At 56.2% G+C, this 25,623-nt stretch overlaps 2 protein-coding genes across 6 annotated transcripts in view; both read left to right on the forward strand.

Annotated features, from left to right (window-relative positions):
- DENND4B (DENN domain containing 4B) overlaps positions 1–16,644 on the forward strand; it is a 38,043-nt gene extending 21,399 nt beyond the window's left edge. For all 4 annotated transcript variants that reach the window (XM_053277451.1, XM_053277450.1, XM_053277452.1 and 1 more), the window contains 20 exons: positions 21–165; positions 846–1,021; positions 1,457–1,557; positions 2,561–2,776; positions 3,419–3,564; positions 4,196–4,335; positions 4,437–4,560; positions 5,116–5,322; positions 5,924–6,052; positions 6,665–6,812; positions 7,052–7,228; positions 7,367–7,785; positions 8,188–8,292; positions 8,491–8,666; positions 9,343–9,532; positions 10,585–10,830; positions 11,818–11,923; positions 12,310–12,475; positions 14,283–14,347; positions 15,302–16,644. In XM_053277451.1, the coding sequence (XP_053133426.1) occupies positions 21–165; positions 846–1,021; positions 1,457–1,557; positions 2,561–2,776; positions 3,419–3,564; positions 4,196–4,335; positions 4,437–4,560; positions 5,116–5,322; positions 5,924–6,052; positions 6,665–6,812; positions 7,052–7,228; positions 7,367–7,785; positions 8,188–8,292; positions 8,491–8,666; positions 9,343–9,532; positions 10,585–10,830; positions 11,818–11,923; positions 12,310–12,475; positions 14,283–14,347; positions 15,302–15,447 (3,328 nt within the window). In that variant the 3' untranslated portion in view covers positions 15,448–16,644. The remainder of the gene's footprint in view (positions 1–20; positions 166–845; positions 1,022–1,456; positions 1,558–2,560; positions 2,777–3,418; positions 3,565–4,195; positions 4,336–4,436; positions 4,561–5,115; positions 5,323–5,923; positions 6,053–6,664; positions 6,813–7,051; positions 7,229–7,366; positions 7,786–8,187; positions 8,293–8,490; positions 8,667–9,342; positions 9,533–10,584; positions 10,831–11,817; positions 11,924–12,309; positions 12,476–14,282; positions 14,348–15,301) is intronic.
- A 7,784-nt stretch (positions 16,645–24,428) lies between these two features.
- The window catches only part of GATAD2B (GATA zinc finger domain containing 2B), a 46,495-nt gene continuing 45,300 nt past the window's right edge, over positions 24,429–25,623 (forward strand). The window contains exon 1 of one of the 2 annotated variants that reach the window (XM_053277497.1): positions 24,429–24,543. The gene's annotated coding sequence lies outside the window, so the exon portion shown is untranslated. The remainder of the gene's footprint in view (positions 24,544–25,623) is intronic. The other variant, XM_053277498.1, reaches the window with a different exon arrangement.

Below are 25,623 nucleotides of genomic sequence, written 5' to 3' on the forward strand. Positions count from 1 at the left end.
TGCCCCCTCCTCTTGTGCAGCGGTGCCAGTTTCATGACCCTCCTGCAGACGCTGGGCCCGGAGAATGCGGTCGCCCTCCTAGTGGCCATCCTCACCGAGCAGAAGCTGCTCATCCATTCGCTCCAGCCGGACGTCTTGACCAGCGTCGGGGAAGCCTTGGTCTCCGTGAGTCCCTCTTGTTGTGTTGGGGCTGAGTGGCGGGGGCTGGAGAAGGGAGGGGGAGCAGCCGCCCTGGGAGCAGACGGGCGGATCTGGCCGGCGGCGTGGTCTCGAAAGCGGGCAGCAAAAGCTCCGGAAGGGACAGTCAAGATGTGAGGAGCAGTCGTAGGATGTGAGAGTGGGGAGGGAGCCTGCTCAGCTCAGGACACTGCTGCAGCCTCCTTGATGGATGGCCGTCCGGCCTCGGTTTGGGAAGCCTCTGACAAAGGCGAGCCCACTGCCCCATGAGGCAGACGGTTCCACTGTCTTAACAGCTCTTCCCGTCAGCAAATGCTCCCTCGTGTCTAGCCTGAGTCTGCTTCCTTGCCGTTTCAACCGGTTGGTTCTAGGAAGTCCTGCCTGGTGGCACTAACCCAGGGCTGCTCAACTTTGGCCCTCCTGCAGATGTTGGCCTACAGTCCCCATAATCCCTGGCGGTTGGCCTACAGTTCCCATAATCCCTGGCGGTTGGCCACTGAGGCTAGAGATTATGGGAGCTGTAGTTGAAAAACAGCTTGCCAGGGGACGGGCGGGGGGATAAATTGAGCAGGCCTGCTCATCTCTGTTCCCCCTTCGGGCCTGGCAGCCTCGCTCTCCCCGAGCTGTGGCCAGGCCTGAACCCTCCCTCCCTGCATCTCCTCCCGCAGATGATCTTCCCGCTGCACTGGCAGTGCCCGTACATCCCGCTCTGCCCGCTCACCCTGGCGGATGTGCTGTGCGCCCCGGTGCCCTTCATCGTGGGCGTCCACTCCAGCTACTTCGACCTCTGCGACCCTCCGCACGACGTCATCTGTGTCGATCTGGACACCAACACCATCTTCCAGTGAGTGCCCGCTGCGGGCTGACCCTGGGCCTCGCCTGCTCCCCCACAAGGTGGCCGCTGCTCCATTGCACCCTCGGCTCTGCAGGCCGGAGGTCTCGGGACCCACCCCCGGCATTTGCAGTTCAAATCGGTGTGGGCTGCCAGTCAGAGTAGATAATCCCCCGTCTCGGTGCTCCCAGAGTCCTGAAGGGGCAGCTTCTTGGCTGTCTGCAACCCTGCCCACATTTCCTCGGGAGCAAGCCCCACCGAACTCATTGGGATGTCCTTCTGAGCCGATGTGCGGGAGTCCTCTTCTCCGCCCCTAGCTAGCGATCCACCAGCGTGGCCAAAGGACTTGGGGGGTTCCCTGGGTGAGTAGGGAGCAGGCAGGGGGCTCTCCCTGGGGGGTGCTGGCAGGAGGCACTAACCGTAAGGGCAGCTTTGCTCTGTGTGCAGGAGCGAGGAACGGAAGCTGCTCTCGCCGCGGTCCCTGCCCCGGAAACCCTACAAGGTGCTTCTGGCGTCCTTGAACTCGCAGTACAAGCAGCTGGACGAGAGTGAGTACAGTGTGTAGCGGTCTAGGGAGGGGGCCGGGGTGGGAGGGGGCACATGGAGGAGCCCAAGAGCCTTGTGCGTAGGTGGCCATCGCCCCACCTTGTGGCAGGGAGTTCCGTGTGTTAATGGAGCATCCTTCCCTTTGCCTGTCCTGATTCTCCCAGCAATAAGTTTCATTGGGTAGCCTCAAGTTCTTGTAGTAGGGCAGAGCGAGAGAAACCTGCCACTCTCTCTTCCCATTCCATGCCTGTTTATTTTTTAAAAACAGTTAAATCCTGCTTCTCCAGCACAGTTCCACTCAGGGCGGCTCACAACAATTGAACCACAAAACAGTATAAAATGGAAAATAAAACCGTAAAGCATCAAATGTATGTGTCAATTTAAAACAGTCCAAATTTAAAAAATCAGAATTCATCTGGCTGTACTGGAAAGCATTAAAAATCCTCTCATTTGTTTACAGGCATCCCTTTATTTGTTTAGAGGTGTTGTTGCTGTTTTTTTAACCCTATGGGAATACGACAAATATTTATATACTGCTTTTCAACAAAAGTCACCAAAGCAGTTTACAGAGATATAAAAATAAATAAATGAAATGTCTCCCTGTCCCCCAAGGGCTCATAATCTTAAAAAGAAACCTAAGCGACACATAAGAACAGCTTAAAAAAAAAACATAAGAGGACACCAGCCACAGGCAATGGACGGAGGCTGTGCTGGGGACGGATACGGCCAGTTGCTCTCCCCCTGCTATATAAAGAGAATCGCCACTTGAAAAAGATACCTCTTTTGTTCGGTTAGCAAGGGGATAGGATGGGAAGGAGCCTGGTGAAGCTCCGGTGGATTTTAGAAACCTCTCGCATGTCCTGAACCCTGTACGGCTTAGGACCGAAGCCATGGTGTCTGGGGGTGATCGGAGCCGTGGACCCAGGTTTGGGAACCTCTGAAGGGGGAGTGCTGGGGAAAGGTGGATCTCTCTTGTTCGACTGCTTGCTCGTTTCCCCCCTCCAGTGTACAACCGGCCCGTCGAGGAAGCGTCTCTGGAGTTCCTGCTGACGGATTATGACATCATCTACGGGCGACGGAAGCAGCTGGAGATGGACATCCAAGGGGCCTTCCTGCGCTTCATGGCTTGCCTGCTGAAGGGCTATCGCAGCTACCTCCAGCCCATCGCCCCGGCTCCCTCTGAGAAGCTCCGCGACTGCAGCAACCTCTTCTACCTCCAGGGTACGGCCTGCGGGCGGAGGAGCGGGATCCCGAGGCCGTGGGTTCCGGGACCAGGCTTCTCGGGAGAATCCACGCGAGGGGCTGGATTGAGTTCCTCTGAGTGATGGTGGGCAGGAGAGCTGCTCGGGTGGTCTCTCTCTTCCTGTGCCTTCTCCGATTTGGGGGTTGGCCGCCAGCAAAAACCATTGGTCGTGGATCCTTGTGGATAGGGGTGTGCACAAAAGCGGTTTGCTCGGTTCGGTTCAAGTCTGAACCGGACTCGAACCGGGCATGCTTGGTTCCCCTTCCCCTGCTGCCCCCCCCCTTTCCGGTCTTCCAAGGTCTATTTTGAGGTTGAGCTGATTTTAAGAAAACCTCATAAACGGTGTTCCTTGCAACGGGGATTCCCCGATGGCGTTGACTACAACTCCCACCATCCCCAGCCAGAGGCCATTGCAGCAGGGGATGATGGGAGTTGTAGTCAACACCATCGGGGAACGGCTGTCACCGGGACGGCTGGCCCTACCCAGCTTCCCCCTCCTCCCCCCTCCACCCCCCTCTGTCAGGTGGCCGGGATGTGTTGGATCCTGCCGGGTTTGCTCTTTCCCGGAGGGCCGCCGGGCGCCCTCCTTGTTAACGGCCCTCCTTGGCCCTCCTGCGCAGGCTTCCTCAAGTCGCGAGACCGGGCTTACCACAAGTTCTACAGCCAGCTCCTCCGCACCCAGCTCTTCACGCAGTTCATCGAGGAGTGCTCCTTCGTCAGCGACCGGCACATGTGCCTGGAGTTCTTCGACTCGTGTGTGGAGAAGGTGACCGGCGGAAGGCGGGGCGGACGGCTGGTGGTCCCAGGGGGAGGAGGGCGGCGGCGGCGGCCGTGAGCCGGAAGGGCGGCCCCCCTCTTTGCTGAGCAGGGCTCACCCTGGTTTGTGTTTGGATGGGTGACCGCGGGGGCGTTCCGTCTGCTGTAAGAGATGCTCCGTAGAGGGATGGTGGCGCCTCTGCTTGGCAGGCAGAAGGCCCCGGCTTCCCTCCCCGGCAGCATCTCCACTTAGGCCTGGGAGAGACTCCTGCCTGAAACCTCGGAGAGCTGCTGCCAGTCCGTGCAGACAGCACTGAGCTGGATGGACCAGGGCCGGACTCCATAGGAGGCAGCCTCCTAGGTTCCATATGGGGTGGGCCCATAGCTCAGCGTGGTGGCGGTGATGCCCCCCCGCTGCGTTGTTAAGCGCAACTCTTCCAGTGCCCCTTTGATATTGACACAGTGCTGCATTTTGTCAGCTAGTTTCGTGTGGTGCGTTGTGTGTCTTGTGTTGTGTGGGTTGAATGAAAAAGAAGAGAGAAAAAGAGACAGTTTTTTTTTAAGTTGACTTAACGAGGGGTCTTCTGCCCTCTGAATCTCTTCCTCTCTGCTCTCCTCCCGATCCCTCATTCTGCCTTAAGGTGCAGGTGGATCTGGAGAAGCCGGAGGAGGGTCCCCTGATGGAGCTGGACGACACTCACGGCAGCGAACACACGGTGTTCATCATGCCCCCCGAGGAGCCGACCGGCCCCGATGGCGCTGAGCTGCCGCCGTGCTATCGGTAAGTCCCTTTTGCCGCCTCGGCCGAACCCTCGAATCAGCGTGGGCTGGGCTTGGGCTGGCTTTCCTGAAGCCCGGCTCTGCCCTCCCCTCCCCTCCCAGGTATGACGGCTTCCCCAGGCTGCAGGCCAGGCTTTTCGAGCGGCCCCAGGACCAGCTCATGCCCTCGCTCTCCCAGGCCCGGAGCAGCGCGCCCAGCAGCCCAGCACCACGCAGGACCAAGCAGGTAAAGATCCGAGGCGAGCCGCCTGCCGAGAACCCACTCGGAGCGGCTCGGCTTAGCGTTAGCCTGCCGGGGTCGGCGCCAGAAGGGCCGTTGCTCAGTGCAGAAGCACCCGCTCTGCCTGCCAAAGGGTCCCTGGTTCGTTCCCTGGACTCTCCAAGTAGAGCTGAGAAAGGTCTCTGTCGAAAGACCCGGAAAGCCAGCTGCTGCCAGACAGTACTGAGCTGGATGGGCCAAGGGTCGGACTCAGTAGGTGGCAGCTTCTCTAGGGCGGCTAGAGAGCTCAGTGGGGGAGCCTCTGCTCTGCCTGCAGGAGGTCCCCGGTTCAGCCCCTGGCAGCATCTCCAGGTAGGGCTGGGAAAGTCTGTCCTGCCTGAAACCGGGGAGAGCTGCTGCCAGTCAGAGTAGGCAGTCCTGAGCCGGGTGGACCAGGGGTCTGACTCCGTAGGCGGCAGCGTTGCCCTGTTCACCGGAGCCTCGAGGAGAGAGGGTGGGCTAGTCCTCGGATGTCTCCGTGCGCTTGGGTCATGCCGCCTCGCCATGCCGCCCTCCCTCCAGGAAATGAAGGTGGCCCAGCGGGTGGCCCAGAAGTATTCGGCCGTGCCGGACATGTGGTCCAAGTGCCTCCTGGGGCACTGCTACGGGCTGTGGTTCATCACGCTGCCCACCTTCGTCCGCGAGGCGCCCTCCAAGGTGCGGGCCCTGCAGACGGCCTACGACGCGCTCAGGCAGATGGAGGCCAAGAAGGTGGTGCTGCCGGATGAGGTACTGCCCCCGGGGCCCTCTCCCCCCCGCCCCTCCCCGGGTTCTGCTGCCCCTCGCGGGGCCCAGCTCAGTCCTTGGCCTCTCCGGGTAATAGGGTTTGGGCGGGGGGGGGGGGGGGGCAGAGCTGGAGCACCGGGTTCTCTTCCAGTCTGGGGATCTGGCCCAGCCGTGGAGGATCTGCTTTTCAGATTCAGTCCCTGGCGTCCCCAAGATGGGCTGGGAGAGACCTCGGCCAGGAGAGCTGCTGCCGGTCTGTGTAGACAGTGCTGAGCTAGAGGGACCCGGGGCCGGACTCTGCATAAAGCAGCTTCCTGTGTTCTGGGGGCGGGGCTGTAACTCGGGGGCCAGAGGACCCCCGATTCCATCCCTGGCATCTCCAGGAGGGGCCGAGACAATGTTCTCCGTAACAGGGATCCCTGCAGACGCGGTCGGCTACGACTCCCATCACCTCAAACGAAGGCCACGGCATCTGGAGATGATGGGAGTTGTAGTCGGCCACACCTGGGGGAATCCCCGTTTCAGGGAACATACCGGCCAGAGCAGGGGCTTTTCCTCTCTGCCCTCATCCGCTTCATGCCCTCTCTGCCCTCGGGTCTCCCAGGTTTGCTACCGGATCCTGATGCAGCTCTGCGGGCAATACGGAGAGCCCATCCTCTCGGTGCAGGTGCTGCTGGAGATGAAGCGGGCCGGCATCGTGCCCAACACCATCACCTACGGCTACTATAACAAGGTGCTTAGCTCTGCCCCCGGCATGCGGCCCCCCCCCACCGACCTCTCTGACTCTGACTCCAGCTCCTTGGAATGGGCTCCCTTCCCCATCAGGGTGCGGCCTCTCGTGCAGGGAGGGGAGCCAGCCTTGTCGTAGCAAGCATGAACTCTGCTAAGCAGGGTCCACCCTGGTTTGCATTTGGATGGGGAACTTGATGTGTAAGCCCTGGAAGAGATCCCCCTCAGGGGATGGGGAACAGCCCCTGCCTGCTGGCCTGCAGAAGGTTCCCCGTCCCCTCCCGGGCAGCGTCTCCAAGATAGGGCTGGGAGAGACTCCAGCCTGCCACCTTGGAGGAGCCGCTGCCAGCCTGGGTAGACAAGACTGAGCTAGATGGACCAAGGGCCTGACTCGGTAGGAGGCAGCTTCCTGTAGCGTGGCTTCAAGTGGGCCCGCTCGGTGTGTGTCCGTCCTACGCTGATCTCCGAAAAAAAGCCGGAGGGAGCTTAGGATACCGACGCCCTCCCTGTGGGCACCTCCTTTTTCTGTTTCGTGCTGGGTGTGTTTACGCACACTTCCCTTGGGGGCTTTCAGTCCTCTGAGCCACCCCTCGCCCTTCCGCTCTTCCCGCCCCAGGCCATTTTGGAGAGCAAGTGGCCCTCCAGCACCCAGGGAGGCCGGCTGCGCTGGGCCAAACTGCGCAACGTCGTCCTGGGGGCCGCCCAGTTCCGGCAGCCGCTGCGCCAGCGCCAGGCGGAGGTGCAGAGCGTCAGCACGCAGTCAGGTGCGTGGAGAACGGCTGGCGAGGGGGGCGGGATCTCGGGCCTGGTCGCCGGCCAGGAAGCCGAGGGGTTTGCGGGACAGGCCGGAGCAGGAGGTGAGCTTTCGTTAACGGGAACCCGGCCTGGCTTTAGGGGCAGGGCTGTGTGGGGATGCCAAGCTGGTTCCCAGACCCAAGGATGGCCGGGGTCCTAGCGGAGCCGGGCAAAGCCCAAGTCGGCCCTTCCCTTTCTGCGTTGGCAGAGGGCCGAGGGCCGAAGGCGCCCGCCGCCCACTTCCGGTCGAGTCTGAGGCGGCAGACGACGTGGTCCGGGGCCAGCTTGGAGGAGAGCCTGCCGTCCACGTCTCTGGTGAAAAGCGGCAGCCTCAGCTTCCCTCCCCGCGAAGAGGCTTCCTTGCTCGAAGCTGAAGTGCCCCCCGGTGAGTTTCCCTTCCCGGTTCGCCAGCGTGGGGGGCAAGAGGCCGGGCGGGTTGGGTTTCCGGCCTGCTCCGCCGGGGCTCTCTGCCGCCTCTCGGCGGTCCCCTGACGCCTCCCCGGCCACCCTCTCCGCCTTGCAGTGACCCAGGCCCTGGGGGGCAGCAGCGACCTCCTCCCGGCCGTGCCCGCCTGGCTGCGGGACGTGCGGGACGGGCCCGCCAGCTCCGAGGACGGCAGCCTCTCGGACGTCAGCAGCTTCGTGACCGACGAGAGCGACCGGTTCACCCTGAACAGCGTGGACGTCCCGCCAGGCCTCGGGCAGCCGGAGGGGGTTGGACCGGGCCGGGCTCCGGAGAGCCGCGGCAGCCGAGGTGGCACCCCGCGCCGGAGCCTGACGGCCAAGCTGCAGCAGTTCCTCTCGCCCATCAAGCGGCCCTCCGTGAGGCAGGCGCCCGGCGTGGAGCATTCACACGCACGGCCGGAGCCCCCGCCTCGCCGCAGCCCTCTGGAGACTCACCTGTTGCTTCCCCGCGAGCGCCCGGGCTCCACGGCCTCTGAGGTATGCTGCCATGCTGGCCTCTGGGAGGGACTCCCACCTGCAACCCTCAGGAGCCGCTGCCAGGCGGAGTAGGCAGTCCTGAGCTCGATGGACCAAGGGTCTGACTCAGTATGAGGCCGCTGCTTAGGGCTCTGTATTTCGGGATGGGGCCACCGCTCATCTTAGTGCATGCAGAAGGTCCCGGGTTCAATCCCTGGCAGCATCTCCTGCTTTGGCTGGGAGAGGCTCCTGCCTGAGTACTTGGAGAGCTGCTGCCAGTCAGTGTAGGCAGTCCTGCGTTAGAAGGATTCCTGGTCTGACTCTGTATAAGGCAGCTTCCTACCCGGTCCTCAGCAATCTGGGCTTCCTGGCTATAAAGGCCAATGAGGAGTCAGTGGGTCCCTCCCTTCCCCTCTGCCACAGAGCTCCGTGTCCCTGGGCAGCGAGTACGACCTCTCGGACACCTCCCTGTGCAGTTTCTACCTCGGCAAGTCCAGCGACCGGCTTTCGGAGCCTCCGGCCGTCGAGGTGCGTCCTGGGTCCCTCGCGGGTTTCCTATCCCAGAGCCGTGCGGGAGAGGCGCGTGCCTCAGTGGCCGTGGGAATCCCCGTGTCGGGGGGTGACGGATGGTCATGGGCACTGCTCCCTTCTCGGGCAGATTCCGCCCTCGGGTTCCGGAAGGAAGCCCAGCCTCTCTGCTCTTGTTTCCTCCCCCCCACCGCTCAGGTGCTTCTTTCCACCTGTTCTCGGTGCCAGTCCTGCCGCTCGCTGGTCTACGACGAAGAGGTGATGGCCGGCTGGACCTCCGACGACTCCAACCTCAACACCGCCTGCCCCTTCTGCGCCCGCCTCTTCGTCCCTTTCCTCAGCATCGAGATCCAGGACTTCCAGCCTCCCCACAGGTCAGCACCCCAGACCCTTGGCCCACCCAGCTTGGTACTGACTGGCTTTCTAGTCAGCTGGCTTTCCGGATGGTCCGACAGAGCCCTTTCCCAGCCCGACTTGGAGATTCCAGGGAATCGAATCCTCCGGCTCTCTCGCCTTGGCTGCATCATATTTGATGCGCTTTGTTTGGGGCTGTTTTGTAATGCAGCTCTGTGTGGAATTTGGAAGAAAAAAAGTATGTGTTTATGTATGTATCTATCATGTTTCTGTACTGCCTGATATATACACTTCTAGGCGGTGTACAAATTAGATCACGTAACAGATGTGACAACAGTATCGAAACAGAATTCAGAGAACAAATAAAACCACCTCTCAAGATAAAAAAACCCCTTAAATCATTCAAAAATTTCAGTTAAAAACCTGAGGAAACAGGTCTGTCTTGAGGGTCTTCCTAAAAGCAAGCAGAGAAGGGGGTGATCTTATTTCAACAGGGAGCATATTCGAAAGCCCCGGGGCGGCCACAAAGAAGGCCTGGTCCCGAATCGCCACTCAGCAAGCCAGTGGCCACCATAGCTGGACCTCTCCAGATGCTCTCGAGAGGCAGCAGAGTTCAGGGATCTAGTCCTCATGTTTGTATGCTTGGCTAACTTGGCCAGGAATAGACTCTTCTCCCTTCTCCTTCCACCCACCCAGCACCACGGACAGCTCTGACGGCAGCTCTATCTCCTCCGACCGGCCGCGAGACAGTGAAGCGCCCGCCCCGGGCAGCCAGGGCCCCGTGCTCAGCGACCGACACCACTGCCTGTCCCTGGATGAGGCCGAGCCGGAGCCTGGGAGGGAATCCAGGGCTGGTTCACTGTGCAATGGCTTCTCCGAGTCCCCGGTATGGATGGGCCTGGGGTGGGAGGGGGGGCATCTCGTTCCTTTTATTCCCGCTCGGAGAAAGTGTAGTGTGGAGCTAGAAGTGGCAGGGAGAGAAACATAAGAAGATGCTGTGTGCCGAGTCAGGCCCTGGGTCCATCTAGCTCAGTATTGTCTACACTGACTGGCAGCTGCTCTCCAAGGTTTCAGGCAGGGGTCTTTCCCGGCCCTACCTGGAGATGCTGCCAGGGACTGAAGTTGGGACCTTCTGCGTGTAGTCAGGCAGATGTTCTTCCATTGGGCTGTGGGTCCCTCCGCTACGGGGAATACCTTACAGCGCTTGCATGGAGTCGCCCATCCAAATGCAAACCAAGGCAGATCCTGCTTGGCAGAGAGGGCGAGTGATCCTCAGTAACACGAGATCAGCTCTCTTCCTGGCGAGCAGCGTGGAGTGTCCAGCTCGGGAGGTCTGTCTTTTCAACCCAGACCCATCCCCGGAAACTGTGTTCAGTGCCGGCGTCTCCATTCTGGGATGCTTAACCCCGGGGCTCTCGGGCTCTCTTCCTGAGATGTTCCTGTGCCCTGATTCTACCCAGAGTGGTGCTGGGCTCCCATAAGAACAGCCCCGCTGGATCAGGCCCAAGGCCTCTCTAATCCAGCATCCTGTTTCAGCCACACACGGGTCCACCAGTTGCCTCCCGAGAAGCCCACAGCTAAGAGGTGAGATGGGCACGCCACCCCCCCCCACCCCCCCGCTGTGGCTTCCCTGCAACTGGGGTCGAGAGGCATCATGCCTCGGAGGCCGGAGATGGCCCACAGCCACCAGACTACTAGTAGCCCTCGATCGGCCTGCTTTTAAAAAGGAGAGAGGAAGTGTCTTTCGCTCTTTGGAATCAAACCTTCCAAACATTTGCACGTCCCCTTTTGGACATTCAGACTCTCCAGAGTTTTGGCTGGCGGGGCAGGGAGGCAGGGGGGAAGCAGCGATCAAGAACTGAACCCTGGCAGAGAGAAGCAGCTGTGGCTGCAGAGGAGAATGACCGTGTGTGTCCCCCCCCAACCCTCTTCCTCCAGCTCCCTCGGCATCCCGCCCGTCGCGTGGAGAGCCTGGCCTTTGCCTACCTGAGCCCCCTGGTCCTGCGCAAGGAGCTGGAGACGCTGCTGGAGAACGAGGGGGCCGACTTCCTCTCGCAGCCCGAGCTGGTGGACAACCACCCCATCATCTACTGGAACCTGGTCTGGTACTTCCAGCGCCTGAGCATGCCCAGCGGCCTGCCCCAGCTCTTGCTGGCTTCCAAGCACGTCCAGCCAGCCCACCAGGTGAGGGCCGCGGCCTCTTCTCTCCCCACCCCGTTCCGGGCGTCACAGGCGGGGGATGGCGGCAACCGTGGGGCTCCCGCGCTGGAGCCCCCCTGAAGCTGGACTCTGCTAGGCAGGGGAGACGTTGCCGTGGGGGTGTGTGAGATGGGGCAAACCTGCACCCCCAACAGGGCAAAGACACACACCTCTTGAAGTGGCGGTTCGCTTTATTGGCGTGTTGACATTTCTGTCCCGCTCTCCCTCCGAGGAGCCCGGAGCAGTGTACATGGTTATGTTTTCCTCACAACAACCCTCGGAGGTAGGAACGTAGAAAGCTGTCTTCTGCTGAGTCAGGCGTTGGTCCATCTAGCTCAGGATTGTCTACCCTGACTGGCAGCGGCTTCTCTGAGGTTGCAGGCAGGAATCTCTCTCAGCCCTCTCCCGGAGCTGCCAGGGAGGGAACCTGGGACCTGCCAGCAAATGGGTGCTCTTCCCTAGAACGGCGCCCTCCCCGAAAGGGGGATATCTTACAGCGCTCACGTGTAGTCTCCCCCTCAAATGTAAACCAGAGCAGACCCTGCTTAGCAAAGGGGACCATTCATGCTTGTTTTAACACAAGAGGTACTTAGATGGAGAGTTACATGACTGGCCCAGAGTCACCCCAGCAAGTCTCATGGCTGAACAAAGATTTGGGCTCGGGTCTCCCGGTCTTCGTTCAACACTCGGACCACCACACCACGCTGGCTCTCTTCTATATTTGGCCCCAGTACAGTGTTCTTTCCAGGGGTGTGTGTGTGTGTGTTCTCTGTGGGCCCTTGGTGAACATGGTTCCCAGTTCCCTCCCTGGCAGCATCTCCAAGAGAGGGCAGAGAGAGATTCCTGCCTGCAACCTTGGAGAAGCCTCTGCCAGTCCGTGAAGACAATCCTGAGCTAGATGGACCAAGGGTCTGACTCAGTCTGTGGCAGCTTCCTATGTTCCTCTCTCTGGTCGTCTTTTCCCCTCTGCAGGGCTCCACCCAGGAGGGGCCTCTTGTGAGCGTCCGTTTGCTCTGGGACATCCTGAAGCCGGACCCCGACAGCTTCCCCCCTCTCTACGTTCTTTGGAGGTCCCACAGTGAGTGCCACGTTTTGGGGCAGTGGGAGAAAGACTGGACTCCAGAAGGGGCAGCCGATGGTGGTTTGCTCCTGTTTCTAAGTGATGTTGACTAAGGTCTTTCTGCCAGGTTTGGAATAAAAACATGCTAGCTCAGTGGCAGAGCATCTGCCTTGCAAGGAGGAGGTCCCTGGCAGCGTCTGGCAAAGACCCCTGAGCCTGAAACCTTGGAGAGCTGCTGCCAGTCAGTGCAGACAATCCTGAGCTAGATGGACCAAGGGTCTGACTCAGTATATGTTCCTATGGTTGACAACAGCTCACATCATCCCCAGCTGCAACCAGGGGGTGATGGGAGTTGTAGTCAGCAGCATCGGGGAATCCCTCCCACTTTCTCCCTCCGCTTCCAGGGGACATCCCAACCCGCCTGCAGTCCTGGCGCCGACACAACCACCCCTTCACGCTGAACTTCCTGGAGGCCGTGCTGAGCACCATGGGGATGGGCGAAATGCACAAGGCCATCAGCCTCTTCCTGGAAACGGTGGCCGGGCTGGCCAACCCCGCCCACCTGCAGAGGTACTCCCTGCTGCTTTTTGTCCAGCCCTGATGTGGTCCCCATGAGTGCTTTTAGGACCCAGGCATTTATAGGAGTGTTGTGTTTGGTTGCTGCTGCTCTGTATTTTATGGTGCTGTTGTGTGCGTGTATGTGTTTTAAAATCTTTTAATTAGATTTGTGTTTTTATATTCCAATTTAATATTTTTATTGTGTGGCTCTCAGGGTTATACCATTTCAGATGCTTTGTAAACTGCCTTGAGATTGTTTTAATGAAAGGCGGTATAAAAATGTAACTTGAAATAATTAAATGAAATTAAATGAAAACGTAAGAACAGCCCTGCTGGATCAGGCCCTAGGCCTATCTAGTCCAGCCTCCTGTTTCACACAGTGGCTCACCAGATGCCTTTGGGGAGCCCATAGGCAAGAGGTGTGTGCATAGCCTCTTTCCTGCTGTTGCTCCCCTGCTACTAGTATTTAGGGGCATCTTGCCTCTGAGGCTGGAGATGGCCTATAGCCACCAGACTAGTAGCCACTGATGACTTTAAAAAAAGCCCCTTTTAAAGCCATCCAAGCTAGTGGCCATCACCACACCCTGTGACAGAGAGTTCCACAAGTTAAGTATGGAAATATGTCCTGGCTCCCATGAAAAGGGCCTGGGCTCAGTGGTAGAGCATCTGCTTTGCATGCAGAAGGCCCGGGTTCAATCCCCAGCATTCGTGAGCCTCCTTCAAGGATGGGCGGGGGTTGTGAATGCAAGGACAAGACATAACGTCAGTTCAAAATAAATGAAGCAGAACTTGCTCCTTGTGTGGGGTCTGGTTGCACGGCTGGGAATGAATGACAGAAGCCTGTCCCTTTTTAAGGCAGTGGTCCTTTTTGTTTAGCGTGTTGGTTTACTGTTTTCCACCAAGAAAAACCAAACTCGGAGAGGTTTACATAGCAAAAGGAAACAGAAGGGCTCACAGCCTGGGAGCAGTGCTTCCTATAACAGGGATTCCCGGATTTTGTTCAGACCTATAGCTCCCATCATCCCCCATGGCAGTGGCCCTTGGCTGGGAATTATGGGAGTTGTAGTCAACAAGATCTGGGAACCCTTGTCATACAAGCCCAAGCAACAGCCACTGGGAAAGAAGCCATGATGGGCTGAAGAGAGATGGGCGCTCTCCCCCTGTTCTCAAAACAAGAGAGCGGCCATTTTGAAAAGGGGCCCATTCCTGGCCCGGTGAGCAGAGGCCGCTTAACGAGGCCGACCTTGGCCTGAGGGGGAAAAAGCTCATTTATTATTGATGGCGCACCTGGCCCTTCTGCTTTTGAGCCCCAAGAAGTTCCCAGAGCTCTTTCCAGAGCCAAGAGGCCTGAGGAGAAGGTTCCCTGCCCCAAAGGGGCTCCCAATCCAAAGAGAGCGGAAGCCCCAGCAACCGCCCCACTGGGAGGGACGCCATGCTGGGCTGAAGAGGGACAGTTGCTCTCCATTTGAAGAAGGTGCCCCTTCTTGGCCCGTTGAGCGGGGCTGGTCCCCAAGCTGCCTTCCGCAAGAGGGCCTGAAGATGGTTTCCTCCTGCCCCCCCAAGGGGCTCACAGGCACCCCAGAGAGAAGCCCGCGGGAGACCCCAGCAACAGCCCCTGGAGAAGATGGGACTCTGCTGGTCTGAATTGGGGGCAGTTGGTCTCCCCGTTCTCAACTGAAGAGAGCCACCACTTCCAGGGGGCCCCTGCTGTGACCAGCCAGTATGGGCTTCATGGGCCCCGGTTCAACCCCGCGGGAGACGGCTTCGTAGGTCCTGGTCTGTTCTCACCGCCGCCGTCTCCTCCTTTTGTGTCCTTCAGGAGTGTTTACCGTGAGATCCTCTTCCTCAAACTGGCGGCACTGGGCAGAGACCACGTTGACATCGGTAAGGCTGATCTGGGGCTTCTCCCCACACGTCTAGGGGGGCAGGGTTGCAGGACAGGGCCGGACTTGGGCTCCTTCCATGCCGAAGGCACCAGGATTGCGCAGTGCAAACTGGGTATTTTATTTCTTGGTGTAAGAGCAGGGGTGACTGGTGACCCAGCGTATCTGTTGACATGTATTTTGGCGTAGTTTGACATTTCTGTCCAGCTCTTCCTCCAGGGAGCCCAGAGGGGTTTACATGGTGGTGTTGATCCTCACCACAACCCTGTAGGGTAGGCTAGGCCGAGAGACCGGCACAGAGTCACCCAGTGAGTTTCATGGCTGAACGGGGATTTGAACTCGGGGCTCCCCGGTCCTAGTCCGACGCTCTGTGTGAGGGCTTTGGGGACAGGGCAAGGAATAATGGTGGGGAAATAACTTGGCAGTTAACAAGCCAAGGAAAAACTCCTGCCCCTCACATTGGGGGGGTGGGGTGGGGGCGCTAGGAGGAGTCCCTTTCTGGCTTCAGAGATTTCCTAGTCATTCTTTTCCATGAGAGTCGATGTGGTGTAGTGGTTAGAGTGCTGGACTAGGTTCGTGGAGACCCGAGTTCAAATCCTGACTCAGCCGTGGAACTCATTGGGTGACTCGGGGCCAGTCATTTCTCCCCTCAGGGTTTTTGAGAAGCTAAACATAAACCATGCCTACCACTCTGGGCTCCTTGGAGGAAGAGCGGGTTAGAAATGTGAAAATGCATACAATCCACCACCACCACCCAGTCCTGTTTGAGTCTGGGGCCATGAGGTCTGGGAACTTGAAAGAGCAAAAGGGGGTGCTGGAGGAACCCCACCTGAATTCTGGGGGGCGGTGGGGGGGGCTTTTCTGGGCTTCTTCCCTCCGAGTCAGCCCCGCTACCCAGGGCGTGCGGTCCGGAGACGTCCCGCGTGCCTCACGCCCTTCTCCTCCCTCTCCCCAGCTGACTTTGACAAGAAATACAAATCCGCCTATTCCAAGCTGGCGGGCAGCGTGGGCAAGGAGTCCCTGAAGCAGCGGCGGGCCCAGCCGCCCACCTCCAAGGCCATAGACTGCCGGAAGAGCTTCGGGGCCAACCTGGAGTGCTAGTGGGGGCTGCCTTCCCTACGCTTGCCCCCCCACCCCACCCCCACCGCCCTCCTCCCTGGCCTCATGCAACTCCCTGCTACATAGGAAGAACCAAGGACGGAACTGGAGCCGATAAACCAAATCGCGGCGGGAAACCAGGGTCCGCGGCCCACCTCCTTCCTGCCGCTGGCACTTGGCGGGTGCCGTCGTCGGTTGGGGATCTGGGGAATCGTAGGACGAGATGGCTGGTGTCAACCTCTTGGGGGGGGTGTTGGTTATTTGGGGTGGGCGGGGTGAGGAGAGCGAGACATCCCTGAGAGGTCTGGCACAGCTGATGACGCTGCCCTCATGGGGAGAACAGTGGGATGAGGGGGCCACGTGTATGTGGGGTGGCGGGGACATCTTGCCCCCCGTTTCCTAGTCCAGCACTGCACTCTGCACGTGCATGCAACACCAGGCGCCCCTCTCTCTTCCACCACCACCACCCCGTCCCCCCCCCCCCACTCCACCCCGGATCACTTCTTAAGAGTCGTCTATTTTTGTGCCCAGTGTTATTTCTGGAGGGTGGGTGGCCGGCTGGCCAGGAGTCACAGGGCCCCGGCGACCCCCGGAACGTCAGGGTTTAATATGGGGTGGGGCAGCCCTCAGCCGGTGGGGCCCCTCCCTAGCAAAAGGGTGTTCTGTTTTTTTGTTTTGTTTTTTTTTTAACCGTCAGTGTTATAACCTTATAAAAAAAAAAGGAAAGTATTTTGTAGTTTATTTATTAACGGGCTGTTCTGCGACTTCCCCTCCTCTCCTTGTCTTGGTTGCTTGTTCTGTATCCGTACAGATGGTGAGCCCTGGGGAGGGGGGCGGGTGTGGGGGGCGGCACTCAGTGTCTGAGCCCCCCTCTCACCCCCTCTGTACATGGAGTGGGGCAATCCCCCCACCCCCCAGCCCGATGTAGAGACTGTTTTTCCCTTCTGGTGCTGTGGGCTGCTTTGTGTGGGGTGCATGGGGTGGGGGGGAGAAGAGAAGGACAGTGATTGTCCGGTGCTGCTCCCGCCCCCCGCTTCCTCCTCAGGGCTCGGATTGTGCAATATGGAGTCGGTCTCCATCAAACACCCCCCCCCGCCCCGCCTTTGGTTGTGTCATTCAGGGTCTCCCCCCTTCCTGGTTGGTTGGTTTGTTTTTCGATGTTCCTGTTATGTAAATAAAGATGCTTCTGTATTTTCTCTGCCTGAGTGCAACACTTGGTTCCCTGTTTGGGCGGGGGTGGGGGGGGTGGGGAGGCTGGGCCTAGCTCCAGAAATGGGTTTCAGCTTTTGGTCCTGTGGTACGTTAAGGTGTAACGCTCCTGAGCTCGTGCAGAGTGCCTTTTCCTTGCCACTCAGTTAGCTTATGCCCAAAGAGAGGAGAAAGCTCTTGAGCGGAAAAGCTTGACCACTAGCAGGCACGCGCCTCTGCCATGGGAGAAGGCACTGGTGGTTGGGAGGTGATGGATTTAGGATGCCGTGAAGGAAGTCGGAATGATACCTTTAAGAGTAACCCTGCTGGGCTGTATGAAAAGTCCACCCATCCTATTTTTCACAGTATCTAGCCAGATGCTTCCAGAGCATCCATAAGCAGAGAAAGAAGCCCTCTTATATTCACCAGTATAAGCTGCCTCTGAACATGGAGGCTCTTTTGTACTTTCCTGGATAAGAACAGTTGGACTCATTGACAACATAAAGCGAATGGGGTCTAAAGAAGGCTGCTTCTCTTTAACAAGTGCACTTTGCACGAGTCTGGGGACTGGTATTGGTGGCAGAATCTCAGCATTGGCTTTAAAACCAACGTGTTCAAACTTCTAGCCTATAAGGTTAGAGCCTTGCTCTGTGCTGCTGCATCCTCTCGTACTAGGGCGATTGTTTTTTCCGTGATGGAACTCGAGTCCTATCCAGGCACTGCAGATCAACCCTGCTTAGGTTCAGGGAGGTTGCTGTCTCGTCTACCATCTTCCCAGGCTGGTGTGCCATCTGATCAGGGGAGGAGAGCTGGTCTTGTGGCAGCAAGCATGAATTGTCCCCTTTGCTATGTAGGGCACACCCTGGTTTGCATTTGAATGGGAGACTACGCGTGTGAGCACTTGGGAGATATTCCCCTGAAGGGATGGAGCCGCTCTGGGAAGAGCATCTGCCTGCTTGCCTGCAGAAGGTTCCAAGTTCTCTCCCTGGCAGCATCTCCAAGATCGGTCTGAGAGAGACTCCTGCCTGCAACCTTGGAGGAGCTGCTGCCAGTCTGGGTAGACAGTACTGAGCTAGATGGACCCATGGCCTGACTGGGTATAAGGCAGCTTCCTATGTCTTGTTGTAGCAGGCATAAATTGTCCCCTTTGCTAAGCAGGGTCCACCTTGGTTTGCATTCGGATGGGAGGCTACATGTGAGCACTTTACGATATCTTCTTTAGGGGACTGCTAACTTGGCAAAGAGGCACCTTTTAACGTGGTGATTCTCTTTATTTAGCAGGGGGAGAGTAACTGGCCCTCTCCACCCCCAGCACAGCATCCCTCCAGTGACTGTTGCTGGTGTGTCTGTCTTATATTTCTCTTTAGATTGTGAGCCCTTTGGGGACAGGGTTCCATCTTATTTGTTTGTTATTTCTCTGTGTAAACTGCCCTGAGCCATTTTTGGAAGGGCGGTATAGAAATCGAATGAATGACTGGGCCGAGCTCAGTGTTGGAGCATGTGCATGTTTGCATGCAGAAGGTCCCAGGTTCACTCCCAGGCGTCTCCAAGTACGGCTGAGAGAGACTCCAGCCTGCAACCTTGGAGAAGCCGCTGCCTGCCAGTGTAGACAATACTGACCTGGATGGACCAAGGGTCTGACTCGGTCTCGGGCAGCTTCCTACGTCCGTATGTCAGAACTGGACCTTCTACTAGGTCACTTTGGAAGGGTGTGAGTGCATCTCACTGCGTGTGGCCCTGCCCTGTAGGTAAGGCAAAGGGAAGGGTGTTACAGCAGGAAAATAAAACCTCCTTTCGGGGGTACATGTGTGTGGACGGCCAGTAACGGCATTGCGTGTGTCTCCCGCGATGACCCTGCCCGCCGTCCAGTGCTGGAGCTTGCCAGAAATAGCCTGTTGAGGAAATCAATACTTCCCTTGCTTTTGTGTTTGATTCCTTGGGCTTCGTGGCTTCTGCGCCTGGCAGCGGCACGTCCTCCGGAGAGGCCTGGCCAATCGGAGCAGAGCGTGTCGTGCCGGGATGCTCATCAGCCGTCTGCCGGCAGCCAATGCCGGGCAGAGAAGTGGAAAGAAGCCATAGATTCAGGCCAGCGTCCAAATTGGCTCCATTCCATATTTCCTTTTGTAAACTGGCAGCCATGTTAAGCCCTGGCAAAAATGGGTTTTTGGTAACTGCTGTGTTTTCTCCTCGGCCCTCCCTCTCTCTGCTTTCCATATCATTCTGGTTTCAGGAGGTGAAATTCTGCACTTAGGGTGTGGTAGAAACTGAGCATTTAACCCCAAGTTCTCCAGAAGTCCAGAGATATAATAAGGACACTACTGCAACATCCCTGTTATATCCAGGATTGCCACTTGAGCCTGTTCCACTAGACCACATTGCCGATGTCTCTGCTACTGCTGCATGGATTATTTTTACTTTGCAATAGCTTCTCCACTTTTTTTTTTTTAAGAGCCAAAAAGGATGGCTTTTTAGACAACAGAAGTCCTAGGAAACCATAACAGCTCTACAGAAGTGACCTGCAGCTTGAAAGATACCTGCAGACAGAGCGAGACAAGCTGCATGGGCCCTTGGTGCTCACGCATGCCACGTTGCCGGGAGTGTGTGCTTAGGATGAGATGCATCCCACTCTGAGATTTAATTTCTGGAAATCCCAAAGCAGAAACTGAGCCCTGGAAGACGATCAACGCAAAGCTAGACCGGCCGCTCTTTAACGAGGAATCCCCAAATGGGCTGGACAACCATAGCAGGTTCCTGCACTGACCAGGAAGTTAGATTGGGAGGACTCCCAGGCCCTGTCCAACTCTAAAATTCTATGAAACTAAAAGAGCAGAGAGAGAGAGAGAGAGTGGTTTGTTTTGTTTTGTTTGTAAGCCAAGGAGCAGAAAGAGGGACTGGAACTGGTTCAAGAGAACGGATGCTCCCATTCCTCCTGGTGCAGCGATTTACAGAGTTGGACGCAAATGGAGGCTGTTTGGGAAGAGATCAGCCTCGAACAGCAACTCAGCCAGAGATGCAACAAGCAGCCTCCAAGGACAGGAGATTTCTTCTTCCTCTGTGCAGCGGGAGTGATGCAGTGAGCCAGTCACACCCTACGTAGATAAACAGGCGTTGCACACCTCCAGCCGAACCTGGTTGGAAGAAGTCAAAGCCAGATTCGCAGGCTGCACAAAGGCAGGTGCACACTCACCTCCTGTGACTGTGTGTGTTTTCTGGGCTCACAGGAGGCTGATTGATTTGATTGATTAAGTGCCATCAAGTCGGTGTCGACTCTTGGCGACCACATAGAGAGATTCTCTCCAGGATGATCTGTCTTCAACGCAGCCTTGAAGGTCTCTCAGTGGTGCATTCATTGCTGTCGTCGTCCTCGAGTCCATCCACCTTGCTGCTGGTCGCCCTCTTCTTCTCTTTCCTTCCACTTCCCCCAGCATTATGGACTTCTCAAGGGAGCTGGGTTTTCTCATAATGGGTCCGAAGTATGATGGTTTGAGCCTGGTCATTTCTGCCTCAAGTGAAACTTCTGGATTGATCAATTTGTTTGTTTTCCTGGCTGTCCATGGTATCCTCAAAAGTCTTCTCCAGCACCCAAGTTCAAAAGCGCCAATGCTTTTTCTGTCTTGAAAAATAGGCTACCTTCTGCTTTTTCCGTCTAGCTCAGTTTGGTCCATGCTGGCTGGCCCTAGCCTTGGCCAGTCCTTCCTGGAGGTTCCAGGGGTTGAACTTGGCTGGCACTCTTCTGCATAAAAAGCAAGTAGCCCATCCTTGAGTTATGGCTCCATCCTGCTTGCTTGCTTGCTTTGTTAATAGCAAATTTATTGATTATTCAGTGGCCCATGGCACACAGATTGGGCATTGCTGCTCAGCGCTGCTTCCATTCTGTCAAGGATGGGTTCCATGTACCTGCCTTTTTCCTTTCCCAGAGCTCGAACCCCGGGCTTGCCACCTCAAAGGGAGCTTTCTCCCAGTCTCATGACACTGCCTCTTTCTCAAACCTCCCACCTCCTGGAACTGCCCACGGTAGCATAGTTCTTACAGCTTTTCAACAGATGATCTCCAGGTTGTGACAAAAAAGCGCCAAGGTGTGAATTGAAATCCAGATGGCTGTGCTAATGAGTCTGTTTACTAGCTGAGCAGCAACGAAATAAATCTTGAATCCCTTCCCAACCCTGGCCCCGCTGTACTTCTGATTTGTGCTAAATTATACTGGTACAGTTATTTTATTTATTTCATAAATTTGTATACCGCCCACTACCGAAGTCTCCAGGCAGTTTACAGCATAAAGCAAACCGGTTGTGTCAGCATAGTTAAGATGAGTGTTTTCAACATCCCGCCATTATACGCCCTGAACTTTCTATTGCTTATACAATCAAAAGTCTCCATCTAATCGCCATGGAGTTCTCTACACAGCAGGCTTTACCACCGGTTTTCTGCGAGGCTTTACTGCGAACTCAATGCTATCCAAAAACCTCGATGCAAAAAGTTGATTTTTTTTACCCCGGATGTAAATCAGGTTGCACTCTAACCAGCAGTGAAAAACCCGAATTGTGTGTAAAGTGCTCCCTGATAGCTCGCAGGGACTTTGGGGTAAATCTGCCCAATATGTGAATGCACCTGCTCTCTGGAGGAGAGGCAGGCTAAAAGCCGGGTGTGGAAAGCGTCCATGAAATTGTGCACATATCAATTAGGGAACAAAAGACACCACTTCTCCAAAGCCCTTGTTAAATGCTTTGGAAGAGGAGTTAAAACATTTGTTATTGTTTGTGAGGGGGTCCTCACAAGCTATATGATGCGGGGGCAAGGTGGGAAAGCGTCTTGTGAAGGCAGATATGGCGGCCATGAGCTGGCAGTTGTGCTTACCAGGGAATGCAAGGTGCAGGTGAGATGACCAGGGCCTTGTGGCATTTAAGGGGGTAGCAGTCTGCCTTTGAACACAGAGGTTTTGCATCGCAGGTATACTGCCAAAGAATGGGGAGATTCAACTTAACCAGCATGGTTAAGCTCTTCCCCATAGTGTCTAATTAGATTTTCCTTTTTAAAACACTTGGAAATTCAGTAATCCAAAAAGAGTTAAGATGAGAGTTAAGATGCTTTACATTTTCACTCGTACTCTAAAAAGAATGGAAATTGCAAGTTAAAGTGCTCATCTTAACGCCTGCACCATATAAGTTGTAAAGACTAGGTAGAGTCTGGTATATGATGATGGCTTTAGAAATGAGGCTCCATGCACCCACATTGCCTTGATTAGAGATGCATCAGGTAGAAATTCATCAGGGGCATCTCTAGGAAGTTGGTCTTAGTGACTTCTGCGCTTGGCAGTTACATGTTCTCTGGAGAGGCCTGGCCGATTGGAACGGAGCACGCTGTGCCGGATTCTGATCAGCTGCTGCATCGGTTAAATGTCTGCCTGGATGCATCCCTCTTAATGCCCAACTGAAAGATCAAGGCAAAGTGTAAGTGCATGGAGCCTCATTTCTAAAGCCATCACATACCAGACTCTACAGAGTCTACAACTAGGGATGCACAGTAGTCAAAATGGGCACCTTAACTTGCAATTTCCATTCTTTTTAGAGCATGAGTGAAAACGTAAAGCTTGTTTGTTTGTTTGTTTGTTTGTTGAATTTATATACCACCTAGTATCAAAATCTCTAGGCAGTGTACAGAATTAAAACATAAAATCGAACACAATTAAAATTCATAAAAAGATAATCAGATAAAAACACATTAAAATATAGAAATCTTAACTGTCCACTTAAACCGAAGGTTTTTTTTATTACTGAATTTCTAGAGTCTATTGGTTGATTTTCCTGCTGCTCCTTGCATGCCCTGCCTTTGACATGGATGTTCGGTCCTTGGGGCACATGAGCAGAACCTGGTGGACCATGGCTGATCACTCTAAGGTATAATATGACTTACCTTCAAACAATCCCAATCTGTTTGCCGTTGTTGAACCCAAATAGCTCAGGGTAGAGTAAGACTAGAACCACCCTCGAATGTTGGTTTCTCAAATGGAGGCCGCAGGCACAGGTCACATCGAAAAGCCACAGAGTTTACTGTTGATTTGGGGCATGTTTATTCAGGAAATTAATTTCATTATAGCAAACTGTGTATACTTTCCCTGACACCAGTGCAGACTTTATCATAACTGAACCAGAATCAATGAGCATTTCCCACCCCATGGCAATTTCTCCCCCGTCTCCCATACATGTCAAAGGAGCCGAGGTACTCCTTTCAGACCCCATCAACAGGACAAGGGTGGTTAGAGACCTGTGTAACCTCCTCCTCCCCTGCATGCCCCCCCCCAGTTATTTTCCCGTTTGCATCCCTATTCGCTTGCCACTGATCTGTAGGGAGCCAGAGCAGGTGCATTTATGTGTGGGGGGCGTTGGATCCTTGGAGAAATGGTTGCTCAGCACAGTCTCATGTCACCAAGCCAAAAGGAGCCCAGGGCGAAGGATGCCAAGAATCTCCAGAACTGCTTTCAAGAGTTCTCACGCGGCAGATGCTGATTCTCCTGGAGACTCAAAGCCAGTCCTGGGGGGCTGGCAACAGACGAGAAGGGTTGTATGCCACTTAAAAGCTTGCTATGTTTGTGCCGGGTTGGTTGTGTCCAAGTTTGTTTGTTTGTTTGATTTCTATACTGCCCTTCCAAACAATGGCTCAGGGAAAAGAGAAATAATAAATAAATAAGATGGATCCCTGTCCCCAAAGGCCTCACAATCCAAAAAGAAACATCAGATAGACACCAGCAATGGTCACTGGAGGGACTGTGCTGGGGGTGGAGGGCTCATTACTCCCCCCCCCGCTAAATAAAGAGAATCACCACATTAAAAAGTGCCTCTTTGCCAAGTTAGCTGGGGTTATTGCTCTGGTCTGAACATATTTTTACATGTTTATTATGGACCAACATTGGGATGGTATTTTTGTGTGCGTTGTGGTGGCTCACAGTGGAGGAGGTGGGCTTGTCTTCTCTGCATGTGCTTTTGCCACATGGTAAACCTTGGAGAAGCCGCTGCCAGTCTGTGTAGACGGTCCTGAGCTAGATGGACCCAGAGTCTGACTCAGTATATGGCAGCTTCCTGGGTCAGTCCAGCAGGGGCCACAAGGCTCCTGGGAAGCAGGGCTGTCAATCCCCTTGAATGCAATGCCTGATCTAGTAAGACACTTGATATGAGGGGCCATTTCCAGGAGTAGGTGCAGTCAGAATTGGCAACCTTTGTGTGTGTGTCTTTTCCCTTTATTGGGCATGGCTGCAGCGTGGTCGCCCCCCCCCCCCCCACTCATGCCAAGCTGACTCCCTCAGCAGGAGCTCAGGCCTAATCCAGGTGCTAGCCCAGATCCTGGGGGCCCAAACGACTGTGTCTTTTCAAGCGCCTGGGCAGGGCTATGTCTCATTTTTAATGAAAAATCAGAGGCGGGCTACGGTGGCCGGGCGCGGCCTAACCCCTGAGGGAGAATTCCGTTACATTCCTCCACTCTCTCGCGCCCCCCTCCCTCCCCTTTTTTTGCCCGCCGACACATCCATGAGGCCACCGGTTACCCGGATGTGGCGGCTAAAAGGGACCCATTAAAAAGGCGCCCCGCGGGGAACTCCGCCGCCGCTCGTTGGCCTCGCCCGCCGTCAGTCACCCGCAGGTGGCGGCCAATGGGGGGCGCGAGGTGGGAGTCCTTGTGCCTGCCCCGCGCGGCTGTTGGCCCGGGCCCCCGCCGCTCCGCCGGCTTGCCCAATGGGCGTCGTGGCTGGCGTCGGGGAGGCGGAGCGTGCCCGGCGGGCCCGCTGCCCAATCAGGAGCATTGTTTGTGGTGGGTGCCGGCTCCGGCGGCGGCTGCGGGTGTCGGTGGCGCCGCGTCTGCTCCCCGCCGCCCTCCGCTCGGCCTGAGGAACCTCGGCGCCCCCCGCCCCCCTCGACGTGCAAGGTGAGGCAGAAAAAGGGGGCGAGGGGGGCGGGGCCGAGGTGGTGACGGACGGGGGCAGTGCCCTATGGGGGGGGCCTCCGTGGGGGGCGGGGCCTAAATGGGGAGGGGGAGAGACCTGTGGGGCAAGTTAGGGGGTGGGGTTGCTCTGAGTTGTTAGTAGTGTGTGTGGGTAGCTTATCTTGAATTTGGGGGTGCACAGTTTGGGGGCTGTCTCTGGGGCTCAGTGTGTGGGGGGCTAGAGGGCCCCCTGGTGGATATTCTGGGGGAAGCGCTGGAGGGCCCAGTAAAACGGTGGGGTAGACTTCTTTTAAAAAATTATATATATATATATATATATATATATATATATATATATATATATATAGGTTCATAGGGGAACTCTGTGGGTCGTATCTGTTACAGTGTGGTGGGGGCAGGCCTGTTGGGAATGTATGGATCAAATGAAAGTGCAGGTGTAGCCCCCCCACCTTCCCCACCCCACTTCTCTTTCTGTGAGGAGTTAAGGATGTGTTGTGAATTTGGGGGTTTCAGAAGGAGGGACTGTGGGGCTGGTCTGTTGCGGTGGTGGTGCTGGAGGGCCGTCTTGGGGGGCTGGGGTGTGTGAGAGACCCGTCGGGACACCAGAAGAGCTCTTCGGAGGTTGTCATCTTGAGCACTGGGGCTCAAAGTGGGATCTATGGGGTATGTCTTGTGTAGGCTGCAGGGGGAGTCCTGTGGACCTTAGACAAGGATATCCGTGGGCTTAGTGAGGGCAGGGACTGTGGTCATTTTTAGGGGTGTGTCATGCTTAGGGTTGGGGTTCAGAAAGGGGAGTCTGTGGCACATATAAGTTGTATGGGGTGGGATTGCTGTCCTGGTTCTTGGGGTCTGGGCAGACCAAATGGGGGTGGGGATATCCATTTTGGAGGTGCCTTCCAGGTAATTGGGGTTCAGAAGAGTGGCATCTCTTGTAAAAAGTTGGGGTACCATTCTAGCAGGTATTAACTAAACTGCAACATATGTGGCCCAAAGGAGGAGTGTGGGGTAGCCATTTGGGAGTTGATTCGTAGAAATTAACCTGTTGGGGTTAGGGACATATCT

Source organism: Hemicordylus capensis, chromosome 14 (genome assembly GCF_027244095.1).
Source record: "Hemicordylus capensis ecotype Gifberg chromosome 14, rHemCap1.1.pri, whole genome shotgun sequence".
In the NCBI taxonomy this organism is placed as follows: Eukaryota; Metazoa; Chordata; class Lepidosauria; order Squamata; family Cordylidae; genus Hemicordylus; species Hemicordylus capensis.